At 41.9% G+C, this 15,142-nt stretch overlaps 1 protein-coding gene across 1 annotated transcript in view; it reads right to left on the bottom strand.

The window, feature by feature from the left end:
- Positions 1 to 279: 279 nt before the first annotated feature.
- Positions 280 to 15,142, bottom strand: part of LOC139452054 (trichohyalin-like) — a 66,951-nt gene continuing 52,088 nt past the window's right edge. Inside the window, exons 21-24 of the mRNA XM_071233353.1 lie at positions 14,070 to 14,220; positions 12,879 to 12,969; positions 3,622 to 3,735; positions 280 to 2,643 (exon numbers count right to left, since the gene is read on the bottom strand). Of these exons, the coding sequence (XP_071089454.1) occupies positions 2,480 to 2,643; positions 3,622 to 3,735; positions 12,879 to 12,969; positions 14,070 to 14,220 (520 nt within the window). The 3' untranslated portion in view covers positions 280 to 2,479. The remainder of the gene's footprint in view (positions 2,644 to 3,621; positions 3,736 to 12,878; positions 12,970 to 14,069; positions 14,221 to 15,142) is intronic.

Here is a 15,142-nt window from a genome sequence, read left to right as displayed (position 1 = left end):
TCATATTTCCATGGAAACGACAAAAATATAAAATTCTAAAAATCTCTAAATAGCAAAAGGCACTACTACTGAGCCTGATTGGTAAATGTACCAAGTTTAGTGAAGCTAGGTTGTACAGTTTAGGAAATATGCTCCGGACAAACAATGATTACAGACGGACGGACATACTGATGGCTATATCCCCCCGTCATTATATGTCGGGGGGATAATAAATACAAGTCATGTGATGTTGGTATTGTTCAACTGTTTATTTCTACATGATGTAAATCATCCTGACAATAGAAGAAAATGCTAAAAACTATTCTGTTGTACAAAATATGCAGAACAATATCAGTATGCAAAAATAGATGCCACATTTCTTTAGATATAAATCTTAGCGAATAAGAAAAGTGTAAGTATAGAAATACAGAGAATTGTGCATATCCTCTCAATGAAGGTATCCAAGTAGATGTGATGACGGAAAAAATATGCATGACATAGAAATTGTTTTTCTCATATTTGCTAAAGTTCCAAAACCGGAAATAAATAGAAATGTCTACAATATGAAGTTGGAGGTAAAGTTCTACAATGTACTCAAGGAATGCTGAGTGCTGGAACGATTAATCAATGTATACATGGGTAGCGACATGACGTGTTTGTGACAAGCAAACCAGGTCTTGATATACAAAAGGTAGGGAATCTTGGTTACATCACGATTGTCACCGACATATATTTAAGGACATTTTCAGACACTGACTTTACCATATTTATGTTCTTAATACTGTCTTGTAAAGCATGTATGGCAATATTGCTATACTGGACAAGATATTTTTCAAAGAAACAAATCTTTACAACTATAAAAGTATAAGGGAGAATTCCACTCCATTCCTAATTTAACGAGAGTACTGCACCTAACCTCAGAGAAACATCTGATAGTCGACTGAGGATGTCCAATATGTCTATTGATGCAGGCCTGCATTGTCATCTGAACTGTCCTCAGATTGAATTTAGGCTAAAAGCTATCAATATTTTATTAAATAGTGTTCCAGAAAACAGTGCCTTCCAGCACGACCTAGTCATAAGTGACATATGAACCTACTGAGTGACTGGACCTGCTGTAGAATTGATGTGGCTTTCATGAACATGGTCACAAATTAATTTTGATGGATTGATTTACTATCAATATTTGGAACTCAAAATGTTTACACAATGGCAGATGGACAGATGATGTGCAATTAGAAATCTGTACAGGATGCAGTGTTCGAAATAAGCATCTGTCTGAAGGCCTGTGGCAGGCTGATCTCATGTTGAGCCTGTTTCAAATACGTGTGGGTCCTTTATGTGTCGATCTATTTGTCACAGTAAGCTGCAGGTTTTTGGGCCTTGGGCGTGACAAACGTACAATTTAACCACTAGGCTATCCCACTGCACCTACTACATAAAGACGCAGACAGTTTTGGTTATCCCACTCTCTATCATGGAGTCATCAAGTCCCTTGCACATGTCCAGTAGTGACTAGAATATACAGGGACTTTCCTTGTTCTTTTTGTGAGTACTGGTTTTTTTCAGTAATCATTTTGGGAGGTCCAAGGCATGGCATCCCAGGCTAAAATTGTACCAAATTGTTTTTAAAAAAATCATGATTTGTTAAGCCTCAGTTATACTTATTTGAAGGGAATTTAATTTCCTATCATAATAGAAATGACAGTCAAATGAAAACTGAACAAGCTTCCAAGTTGACTCGCAATGCACCTAATATGCATTCATTCTCATTTTAATGCATCATAGGAAACACTCATCTAGAAAAATAACTGGTTAATAGATATTTTCATCTATAATGTCTCTAATGTCCCTCTACAAAAGGAAGTTATTTCTGGTTTAAGATAAAAACATGTAACTTCCTATCCCTTGCAAGTCCAGGAACCAGGAGATACCTGACTGTGTGAAACATTCAAATGTCCTTGACATAGAACCAATCATTCTCAATGTATCCGCTCTCATCTGCAAGGTAAGAAATAACTAAAATACATCATTTGCAATAGGGTTTCCAGAACGTCCTGTGGTAGTTAGTTGTACAGAAGTATGTATGAATGTAAAATGGCTGACAGCACACATGTTTCTTTAAACAAGTGTATTCAAGAAAAGAATGAAGTGTTAACATGAGCAATATTCAGTGTCCGACTGTCAGGACTACCAGGCAACTTGTCAGTTACACATCTCTGACAATTTGTGACATTTGGTTTTCCCAACATGGTAGAAATCAATGCTGTGTGTAGGTTCCGTACAAACGAAGTGTTCTCCAGCAAACAAAGCTACTAAATCAACAATAGTGTCAGTATATAACAAAACTATCACAGACATACAGAGCAGTACACAGCCACTCTTGATCAACAGGAACCTATTGGATACTACTCAACATTAGCTAAAACCAAAATAGTCATCTTTAGTCAAAGGTGTGGTCCTTATGAAATGTTGAGTAAGTATGTATGGTGTGAAGGCACTAGAAATCATCATCATCTTCGTTCCTGTAGCCGTAGTTCTCAACGAAGGCAGGTTGAGCTCTGGCCTTCAACCCTTTCTTCTTCTTGCTGCTGGCTGGACGCGGCACCTGGGTCTTGTAGTCGAGAGTTAACCCATCTGGATCAGTGCGCTGCCTTTGCAAACCTGGCCAAACATACACAAACATCAGCCATGCTGCTACACAGCATGCACATGCAGCAAGTACCATGACCTACTGCACTGTGACAGCAAGACACTACACATCGGAATGTGCTGGTTTAATTCATGATAGGTGTTTCATCTTAATATGTATGTTAAAACCACTGTAGAAAGAAATTAACAGAACAGGCAGTTACAATTTCATGAGTTTTTAACTCTTGGATACAAAGTATATATTTTGAGTAACTACAGCGGTAGGAGGCATTTCCCCGGTAAGTATGGAGTTTCTTAATACAGACTATTTCACATGAAAGGATTAGCAAGGCCCATTTTGGCCTACAGGTTCTACGTAACTTAAGAAATTACTTTAGCAAACTTTTGAGAAATATATATGAAAGTTTTCATGTGTTCATATTGATGAGAACTAGACTTTGTTTATGTCAACACTTGTTTGTTTGTACTTTGTTTGTTTATAACAACACCAAATGTATACTAAAGTGAAAATGTGTTGAAAAGGTTGATTTGAGAGGTTTTTAGTTTGCATTTTATACATATTTGAACATCAGTTGTCTTTCTCAGGAGAAGTAAATAATAACATTACAAACATATGGTAAAACATTCATCAAGGGTCACAGACTTGCTCAAAGTTTGATTATATTTTAAAATTTGAAAAAATACTATTTTTTGCTCGTTTTAGCTATTCTTTAGTACTTAAAGAATTCAGAAGTATAACCTTGCAGGTATAACAAAGACAAAAGGCTGGTTGCCAACCATTGAACATGGCTGATAATTTTTATACTATCATTACAAGTTTCTGCAATATTTCTAGTGGACAAAAAGAGTCCTTTTCCCACCTTGACCTTTCCCCCAGTTGAATGGCTATACATCTAAGGATATGTTGAACACAGAAATTCTCATTCAGTAAACACATTTATTTGTTTATTCAATTTTCTTTTTCACTGATTTAAGCACATGTTCACTTACCATATTCTTCCTCGGAGTCATCTTGGGCTGTAGTCAGGGAAGATTTAGCTCGTTTGATGCCAACACGTAACTCTTTGGCTAGCTTCTTCGCTTTCTCATCACCAACACCAGTCTCTGTGGGCAACAATGACATGAGGAATCAGAGAACAAGGACCAACACCAGTCTTTGTGGGCATTAATGACATGAGGAATCAGATAACACGGACCAACACCAGTCTTTGTGGGCAAGAATGACATGAGGAATCAGAGAACACGGACCAACACCAGTCTTTGTGGGCAACAATGACATGAGAAATCAGAGAACAGGGACCAACACCAGCCTTTGTGGGCAGTAATGACATGAGGAATCAGAGAACAGGGACCAACACCAGTCTTTGTGGGCAGTAATGACATGAGGAATCAGAGAACACGGACCAACACCAGTCTCTGTGGGCAACAATGACATGAGGAATCAGAGAACAGGGACCAACACCAGCCTTTGTGGGAAGTAATGACATGAGGAATCAGAGAACAGTGACCAACACCAGTCTCTGTGGGCAACAATGACATGAGGAATCAGAGAACAGGGACCAACACCAGCCTTTGTGGGCAGTAATGACATGAGGAATCAGTGAACAGGGACCAACACCAGCCTTTGTGGGCAACAATGACATGAGGAATCAGTGAACAGTGACCAACACCAGCCTTTGTGGGCATTAATGACATGAGGAATCAGAGAACAGGGACCAACACCAGTCTTTGTGGGCAACAATGACATGAGGAATCAGAGAACAGGGACCAACACCAGCCTTTGTGGGCAACAATGACATGAGGAATCAGAGAACAGTGACCAACACCAGCCTTTGTGGGCAACAATGACATGAGGAATCAGAGAACAGGGACCAACACCAGTCTTTGTGGGCATTAATGACATGAGGAATCAGAGAACAGGGACCAACACCAGCCTTTGTGGGCAACAATGACATGAGGAATCAGTGAACAGGGACCAACACCAGCCTTTGTGGGCAACAATGACATGAGGAATCAGTGAACAGTGACCAACACCAGCCTTTGTGGGCAGCAATGACATGAGGAATCAGAGAACAGTGACCAACACCAGCCTTTGTGGGCAACAATGACATGAGGAATCAGAGAACAGTGACCAACACCAGTCTCTGTGGGCATTAATGACATGAGGAATCAGAGAACAGTGACCAACACCAGCCTTTGTGGGCAACAATGACATGAGGAATCAGAGAACAGTGACCAACACCAGTCTCTGTGGGCATTAATGACATGAGGAATCAGAGAACAGGGACCAACACCAGCCTTTGTGGGCAACAATGACATGAGGAATCAGAGAACAGGGACCAACACCAGTCTCTGTGGGCATTAATGACATGAGGAATCAGAGAACAGTGACCAACACCAGCCTTTGTGGGCAACAATGACATGAGGAATCAGAGAACAGGGACCAACACCAGCCTTTGTGGGCAGTAATGACATGAGGAATCAGTGAACAGGGACCAACACCAGCCTTTGTGGGCAACAATGACATGAGGAATCAGTGAACAGTGACCAACACCAGCCTTTGTGGGCATTAATGACATGAGGAATCAGAGAACAGGGACCAACACCAGTCTTTGTGGGCATTAATGACATGAGGAATCAGAGAACAGGGACCAACACCAGCCTTTGTGGGCAACAATGACATGAGGAATCAGAGAACAGGGACCAACACCAGTCTCTGTGGGCATTAATGACATGAGGAATCAGAGAACAGTGACCAACACCAGCCTTTGTGGGCAACAATGACATGAGGAATCAGAGAACAGTGACCAACACCAGCCTTTGTGGGAAGCAATGACATGAGGAATCAGAGAACAGGGACCAACACCAGCCTTTGTGGGCAACAATGACATGAGGAATCAGAGAACAGTGACCAACACCAGCCTTTGTGGGCAGTAATAACATGAGGAATCAGAGAACAGTGACCAACACCAGCCTTTGTGGGCAGTAATGACATGAGGAATCAGAGAACATTGACCAACACCAGTCTCTGTGGGCAACAATGACATGAGGAATCAGAGAACAGTGACCAACACCAGTCTCTGTGGGCATTAATGACATGAGGAATCAGAGAACAGGGACCAACACCAGTCTCTGTGGGCATTAATGACATGAGGAATCAGTGAACAGGGACCAACACCAGTCTTTGTGGGCATTAATGACATGAGGAATCAGAGAACAGTGACCAACACCAGCCTTTGTGGGCATTAATGACATGAGGAATCAGTGAACAGGGACCAACACCAGTCTTTGTGGGCATTAATGACATGAGGAATCAGAGAACAGTGACCAACACCAGCCTTTGTGGGCATTAATGACATGAGGAATCAGTGAACAGGGACCAACACCAGTCTTTGTGGGAAGCAATGACATGAGGAATCAGAGAACAGGGACCAACACCAGCCTTTGTGGGCATTAATGACATGAGGAATCAGAGAACAGTGACCAACACCAGTCTCTGTGGGCAACAATGACATGAGGAATCAGAGAACAGTGACCAACACCAGCCTTTGTGGGCAGTAATGACATGAGGAATCAGAGAACATTGACCAACACCAGTCTCTGTGGGCAGTAATGACATGAGGAATCAGAGAACAGGGACCAACACCAGTCTTTGTGGGCAGTAATGACATGAGGAATCAGAGAACAGTGACCAACACCAGTCTCTGTGGGAAGCAATGACATGAGGAATCAGAGAACATTGACCAACACCAGTCTCTGTGGGCAGTAATAACATGAGGAATCAGAGAACAGTGACCAACACCAGCCTTTGTGGGCAGTAATGACATGAGGAATCAGAGAACAGGGACCAACACCAGTCTCTGTGGGAAGCAATGACATGAGGAATCAGAGAACAGGGACCAACACCAGCCTTTGTGGGCAACAATGACATGAGGAATCAGAGAACAGTGACCAACACCAGCCTTTGTGGGCAGTAATAACATGAGGAATCAGAGAACAGTGACCAACACCAGCCTTTGTGGGCAGTAATGACATGAGGAATCAGAGAACATTGACCAACACCAGTCTCTGTGGGCAACAATGACATGAGGAATCAGAGAACAGTGACCAACACCAGTCTCTGTGGGCAGTAATGACATGAGGAATCAGAGAACAGGGACCAACACCAGTCTTTGTGGGCAGTAATGACATGAGGAATCAGAGAACAGTGACCAACACCAGTCTCTGTGGGAAGCAATGACATGAGGAATCAGAGAACATTGACCAACACCAGTCTCTGTGGGCAGTAATAACATGAGGAATCAGAGAACAGTGACCAACACCAGCCTTTGTGGGCAGTAATGACATGAGGAATCAGAGAACAGGGACCAACACCAGTCTCTGTGGGAAGCAATGACATGAGGAATCAGAGAACAGGGACCAACACCAGCCTTTGTGGGCAACAATGACATGAGGAATCAGAGAACAGTGACCAACACCAGCCTTTGTGGGCAGTAATAACATGAGGAATCAGAGAACAGTGACCAACACCAGCCTTTGTGGGCAGTAATGACATGAGGAATCAGAGAACATTGACCAACACCAGTCTCTGTGGGCAACAATGACATGAGGAATCAGAGAACAGTGACCAACACCAGTCTCTGTGGGCATTAATGACATGAGGAATCAGAGAACAGGGACCAACACCAGTCTCTGTGGGCATTAATGACATGAGGAATCAGTGAACAGGGACCAACACCAGTCTTTGTGGGCATTAATGACATGAGGAATCAGAGAACAGTGACCAACACCAGCCTTTGTGGGCATTAATGACATGAGGAATCAGTGAACAGGGACCAACACCAGTCTTTGTGGGCATTAATGACATGAGGAATCAGAGAACAGTGACCAACACCAGCCTTTGTGGGCATTAATGACATGAGGAATCAGTGAACAGGGACCAACACCAGTCTTTGTGGGAAGCAATGACATGAGGAATCAGAGAACAGGGACCAACACCAGCCTTTGTGGGCATTAATGACATGAGGAATCAGAGAACAGTGACCAACACCAGTCTCTGTGGGCAACAATGACATGAGGAATCAGAGAACAGTGACCAACACCAGCCTTTGTGGGCAGTAATGACATGAGGAATCAGAGAACATTGACCAACACCAGTCTCTGTGGGCAGTAATGACATGAGGAATCAGAGAACAGGGACCAACACCAGTCTTTGTGGGCAGTAATGACATGAGGAATCAGTGAACAGGGACCAACACCAGCCTCTGTGGGCAACAATGACATGAGGAATCAGAGAACAGTGACCAACACCAGCCTTTGTGGGCAGTAATGACATGAGGAATCAGAGAACAGTGACCAACACCAGTCTTTGTGGGCAGTAATGACATGAGGAATCAGAGAACAGGGACCAACACCAGCCTTTGTGGGCAACAATGACATGAGGAATCAGTGAACAGTGACCAACACCAGCCTTTGTGGGCAGTAATGACATGAGGAATCAGAGAACAGTGACCAACACCAGTCTCTGTGGGCAACAATGACATGAGGAATCAGAGAACAGGGACCAACACCAGTCTTTGTGGGCATTAATGACATGAGGAATCAGAGAACACGGACCAACACCAGCCTTTGTGGGCAGTAATGACATGAGGAATCAGAGAACAGTGACCAACACCAGCCTCTGTGGGCAACAATGACATGAGGAATCAGAGAACATGGACCAACACCAGTCTCTGTGGGAAGCAATGACATGAGGAATCAGAGAACAGGGACCAACACCAGCCTTTGTGGGCATTAATGACATGAGGAATCAGAGAACAGTGACCAACACCAGTCTCTGTGGGCATTAATGACATGAGGAATCAGAGAACAGGGACCAACACCAGTCTCTGTGGGCAACAATGATATGAGGAATCAGAGAACAGTGACCAACACCAGTCTCTGTGGGAAGCAATGAAATGAGGAATCAGAGAACAGTAAGGGAAATAGGTATTTTGTAGGGTAAAAATATTATTTATACTTATCCTGACCCATACTTATTGCCTATCTCTACTCATTTCAGAAAGGTAGTGGAAACTTCCTGAACTCTGTTCCCAGAACAGAGAAAATATCTCACCCGAATGCACCCCTAGACTGCGCATACACACCAGAAGCCCGGTCACTCTCTCATTTCACGTAGTTAATTCAGCCGAAAGAGGGGAAGAGGGGACAGCTGGGTGGGCGCCTTAGCATATGAATCAGGATAAGTATTAATAATATTTTACCCCAAAAATTACATATTTTATCTTATCCTGACTCATAGTTATTGCTTGAATCCTACGGCTGGTAATGGGTTCAACCTGGGCACTGCCGCTCTGACTCTGAGGATTACTGCTTTCATTCAGAAGAAAATGGTTGTTCTGGATACCTCTGTGGTATTATTCCTAGATAATGGGATGAACAATCTTCTTAGGTTATGTCATCTGGAGCTTTACCTGTGTAGATAGATGCGAAAGGCTCGAACTGGACAAGGGAATAAATCCTCGGTGTCCTCTGATCCCTGGATTAATGACAGTGGTGGAATATGAAACTGTCCATCTGGCTGATTGGGTAGTTGATTCTTGGCGATAAAATCCCATCTCAGGTCGAAGTGAGCTGATGCATTCTCGCCGTTGTCAAATCGAGTACGTGAGAAATCAATTGCATGAACCTCAGACATTCTGCAACGTTAGAAATTGGCACTAGTCCTGTGATCCTTGCCAAACTGCCCAATAGTTAAGGTATCATAGGGACTAGTAGAAATTTGTCATTTTTAAGGGGTCTGCTATATGTTATCATTATAAGGACTAGTGGACTAAAAATGTTCTACCACTGTTCTGCCTGTTTTGGCTAAGGCTAGAAGAAACAAGCATGAAATACTCACATCCCCCGCCAATATGACATGTCGGGTGTGTACAATGCATTAGCTTCTGTGAACTATGTTCGCTGGGCCTTTTTGTAAAGAAATATAGTACGTTTTTCAAGATCTGCTCCGGAAACAAGGACTACCGCCATTTTCAGTCTAAATCAAAGTCGTTGCCATGGAAACTCAAAAAATAACTTTTTTAAAAATCCCAAACTATCAAAAGACACCAGTTCATCACTAGATCTATCTATGTGCCAAGTTTGGTGACGAAATATGGTACGGTTTTCAAGATCTGCTCCGGAAACCAGGACTAACGCCATTTTCAGTCTAAATCAAAGTCGTTGCCATGGAAACTCGAAAAATATTTTTTTTTTAAATCCCAAACTATCAAAAGGCACCAGTTCACCACTAGATCTATCTATGTGCCATGTTTGGTGAAGAAATATGGTACAGTTTTCAAGATCTGCTCCGGAAACCAGGACTAACGCCATTTTCAGTCTAAATCAAAGTCGTTGCCATGGAAACTTTAAAAAAAATCTCAAATTATCAAAAGGCACCAGTTCACCACTGGATCTATCTATGTGCCTAGTTTGGTGAAGAAATATGGTACACTTTTCAAGATCTGCTCCGGAAACCAGGACTAACGCCATTTTCAGTCTAAATCAAAGTCGTTGCCATGGAAACTCAAAAAATAACTTTTTTAAAAATCCCAAACTATCAAAAGACACCAGTTCATCACTAGATCTATCTATGTGCCAAGTTTGGTGACGAAATATGGTACGGTTTTCAAGATCTGCTCCGGAAACAAGGACTACCGCCATTTTCAGTCTAAATCAAAGTCGTTGCCATGGAAACTCGAAAAATAACTTTTAAAAAAATCTCAAACTATCAAAAGGCACCAGTTCACCACTAGATCTATCTATGTGCCAAGTTTGGTGAAGAAATATGGTAGTTTTCAAGATCTGCTCCGGAAACCAGGACTAACGCCATTTTCAGTCTAAATCAAAGTCGTTGCCATGGAAACTCGAAAAATATTTTTTTTTTAAATCCCAAACTATCAAAAGGCACCAGTTCACCACTAGATCTATCTATGTGCCAAGTTTGGTGAAGTAATATGGTACGGTTTTCAAGATCTGCTCCGGAAACGAAATGTGACGGCCGGACGGAAGGACGGCACCCATTCCTATATCCCCCTTCCACTTCGTGGCGGGGGATAATTATGTCTTCTGCAATAGATGTTGTAAGGGTTAATGCGCTTCACTGATCTTAGTAAGGCTAATAATTCTAGAACTTTGGTGAGCTTGAATCTGTTATGCATGGTCAGCACAACTAATCGCTGTAAGATAGGTACCTCATGTAGAACCTTTGAGATTCCGCGTACTGTTTGGATGGCATAGGAATTCTGCTACTTGTGGTGAGGTAGCTTTGGCTGCCATAAACCCTTTATAAGTCGCAAACTGGTCAAAATTCTTCCATTTATCATTGTATAAATTCCTCGTAGAACTTTGAAGGGTTAGCCCCCAGTTAGGTCTGGTGTCCCCCGCCGTGATATTGCTGGAATATTGCCAAAAGCGGCGTAAAACCATACTCAGTCAGTCAGTTGGAGGGTTAGGGAGACTGCCTTGACTACTCTGTCTGAATATGGCCTTCTAGTGGTGGGGGGGGTCCGTGACAGGTGAAACAAATGTCACTATTTGCTTGTTGAACCTTGTTGCAAATAAGTCTATTGAATGGGCAACCTTTTTCCCTTGTTATCAGCTGGAATGCCTCCGGATGGAGCATCCATTCTGTTGGAAATGGTAGGGACGTCCAGGATAGAATGTCAGCTCGTATGTAAAGTGTTCCTTGGATGTGTCTTGCCCTTATGCGTAAATTGAGACTGTTAGTTGAAAGGTTAATCACAGAAGGGTCGCCGATCTGATCATTCCTCGGAGATTGATGTAAAAGGCCATGGATGAGTTGTCTGTTCTTATCATTTAGAACTTGTGTTTGAGTTGAGAGGCCAAATGCGTTATAGCTTTGATGACAGCTTTGAACTCCAAACATTTTATTGACTGTCCAACACAGTAGATATTTCTTCAGTCTTTGTGGTAGTTGAAGAATGAGGTCGGGATAGTCTAGGAATGGTCTCAGAAATCTCTGAAAGGGATGAAGTTGCAGTCTGCCTGCTAGGATGAATGGTCACTTCAACCATGCAAACATAAGTTATGCAAAACTTGAAGTTGCAGTGAAAGTAGTACTTGTACAAAGCAATAAATAAACCAAAGTTTAAGTCTGCAAAATTTAGAATTTTAATGTCTATAAAATACAAACTTGAAACTCTAGACAATGCCACTAAAGGCTTAAGGTATTTATACATACAAAATATAATCCTGAGCCAAAGAATTGCAAACTATAATGACTGCCTCGAATTAAGGAGACAAACATACAGCGAATTACAAAATGGAGGGAAACACCAAGCCACATGGAAGAAAAAGACAAAGTGTTTTCAAGTAGAAAACATACATATTATTAAACAAATACAAGAATAATAAGATAAGGTATACTTCACCAGTCGCAGACCAAATTTAACGTGAAAGCAAAGCGCAAACCACAAAACTATAGCCAAAAGTTGAGGAACAAAACAGGGCAGAACAAGTCTGTTTGGTGACCAGCAGGAATGTGACCAGATGTGATGTCACAATGGACGGTCACATGACAGCAGTGATGGGTCCTTGCAAAAGTAGTTAAAACAACCTTTTTTCTTCATCTTGGACCATCGTTACGCATGTCTTTTTTATCGTCTTTTTTATCATAAGGTAAGAAGTAGATGCATCAAGGAGTAATCCAGGATAAGTAAAAAATATAACATCTAGATATGATGCTAAAGGGTCTGAAGAATGTAATCCGAGCAAAACTTTTGATAGGGTGGCTCGGACTACAAAGCTCAGGAAATTATCCCCAACCACTCGGCTGGTGCGAAAAAGAGAGTAATGAGTAACCGGCCTTGGCCGTGTGCTTCCCATATATATTTTGTTTACCCTCTTTGTGCCATACAAAGATATATCATATGAATGTTGATATGTCTTATGTATTCTTATCAAAGTTAAAGTTTACACTAATATTCTTAGTAATGATAAGCAGTGTATCACTTTCTATCTGAACTCCAACAGTTCAGGCCATTTTGATCCCAGCTATCTATCCATGAAAGGCTGCACCTACAGTATCAAGGGATAATCATGATGAACTCCTAGATCACCTGCTCTTACTGCATCCAATAACTCTGAATCACACAAGTCCACACAGCAACAAAACAAGACCAGTGCCATTTGAAGAATGGGGCTACCTTGCTGAGGTGTATAAAAGATGCTCCAAGATCTCTCACCTGTAGCTGCCGCACTGACTGCATCATTCAGGTCATCATTGGACATTCCACTGACAGCGGCCAATTGTGTCAGCAACTGCTGTTTGTGGCTCTGAAATGTAGGAACAAGCAGCAGCATAATTCACAGACATTGTACCAAAGCACTTAACACTATTGACAACAACTATTGACTTATCTTCTACACACCAAATCCACTGAGCTGTCATTTGCTATGAAACTCTCCCCATCCCTCACCATCTACCATGGTAGTGACAATCTTATCACTCATCAGTATGGATCTAGGAAAAAAAACATAGTGATAGGAAATCAGTAGTTCTCTCTCCCCTTAACAATTACTGGTCTAAAATTAAATAATACCTATGATTATTCTCATCAATTGTATTATGGAACTGAATAGCTTCAAGTGAGTTTAGGTGGTTTTAATTGTTTTTTTTCAGAGTTGTACATACCGGTAATTGAAGAGTCATGACAATAAATACTGGAGTACATTGTATGTGGAAGCAGTGAAGGCAGTGAAAGATACAGTATTTGAGGCTTATATGAGGCTTTAACTTTACAGATAAAGAGTAAATATTGTACAACTTAATTAAATCTCTCAATGTGTTGCAGGCTTTTGTCATGTAGTTTGTAAACTTCCTGTCAGTAATGTCATGTAATTCATCATGTTGTGCCTCTGTTTTTAACTTGACTGTCATGGAGGGGTTCGAAATCATGTGACGGTAACAAGATAGCACCTGATTGACGGGTCTCTCCAGCGGTAGAAAACAAAGAGTTTTAGTTCACAAGTCCTTATCATGATAACATATAGCAGACCCCTTGAAAATGGCAAATTTCTACTAGTCCTTATGATACCTTAACTATTGGGCAGTTTGGCAAGGACTGCAGGACTAGTGCCAGTTTCTAATGCTGCTTGCTTGGGGAGGCATTATCATGATTCAATTGACAAGATGCGGTCATCTGACTAACCAATTGTAAACAGAACCAAATGTTCTCAAAGGAATGACTTAATTTCAGTGTTATTAGAAGTAACACGTAATGACAAATACTTCTTAAGGGCTCGAAAACACAGTATGAGAGAATATATTTAACTGTGTGATGACATATATAATCGTACAAAGTTTGTGACTCTCCTATTCATATGACTGACGTTATCCTGAGTTGGCTGTCTACTGAGACCCTCACTCATCTCACCTCAAGCTCTTTCTGCAGTTCCAGTTCCAAGGCTGTGTTCAGTTCCTCCTTGGACTTCTCAAGTTCTGTCTTCATCTCAGTTTCAAGCTCAACCATTGCCTTCTGGTGGCGCTGCTCCATCAGAATGTGCATCAGTACACCACTAGTACGTCTGTAACACATGGCCTATGTAATCAGTACACCACTAGCACGTCTGTAACACATGGCCTATGTAATCAGTACACCACTAGCACGTCTGTAACACATGGCCTATGTAATCAGTACACCACTAGCACGTCTGTAACACAAGGCCTATGTAATCAGTACACCACTAGCATGTCTGTAACACATGGCCTATGTAATCAGTACACCACTAGCACGTCTGTAACACATGGCCTATGTAATCAGTACACCACTAGCACGTCTGTAACACATGGCCTATGTAATCAGTACACCACTAGCACGTCTGTAACACATGGCCTATGTAATCAGTACACCACTAGCACGTCTGTAACACAAGGCCTATGTAATCAGTACACCACTAGCATGTCTGTAACACATGGCCTATGTAATCAGTACACCACTAGCACGTCTGTAACACATGGCCTATGTAATCAGTACACCACTAGCACGTCTGTAACACATGGCCTATGTAATCAGTACACCACTAGCACGTCTGTAACACAAGGCCTATGTAATCAGTACACCACTAGCATGTCTGTAACACATGGTCTATGTAATCAGTACACCACTAGCACGTCTGTAACACATGGCCTATGTAATCAGTACACCACTAGCATGTCTGTAACACATGGCCTATGTAATCAGTACACCACTAGCATGTCTGTAACACATGGCCTATGTAATCAGTACACCACTAGCACGTCTGTAACACATGGCCTATGTAATCAGTACACCACTAGCATGTCTGTAACACATGGCCTATGTAATCAGTACACCACTAGCACGTCTGTAACACATGGTCTATGTAATCAGTACACCACTAGCACGTCTGTAACACATGGTCTATGTAATCAGTACACCACTAGCATGTCGATAACAACACAAGGCCTATGTAATCAGTACACCACTAG

Source organism: Haliotis cracherodii, unplaced genomic scaffold (genome assembly GCF_022045235.1).
Source record: "Haliotis cracherodii isolate W230 unplaced genomic scaffold, xgHalCrac1.p SCAF_9, whole genome shotgun sequence".
Lineage (NCBI taxonomy): Eukaryota > Metazoa > Mollusca > Gastropoda > Lepetellida > Haliotidae > Haliotis > Haliotis cracherodii.
Note: the sequence above shows the minus strand (reverse complement) of the source record. Positions and strands in the feature narration are given on the sequence as shown.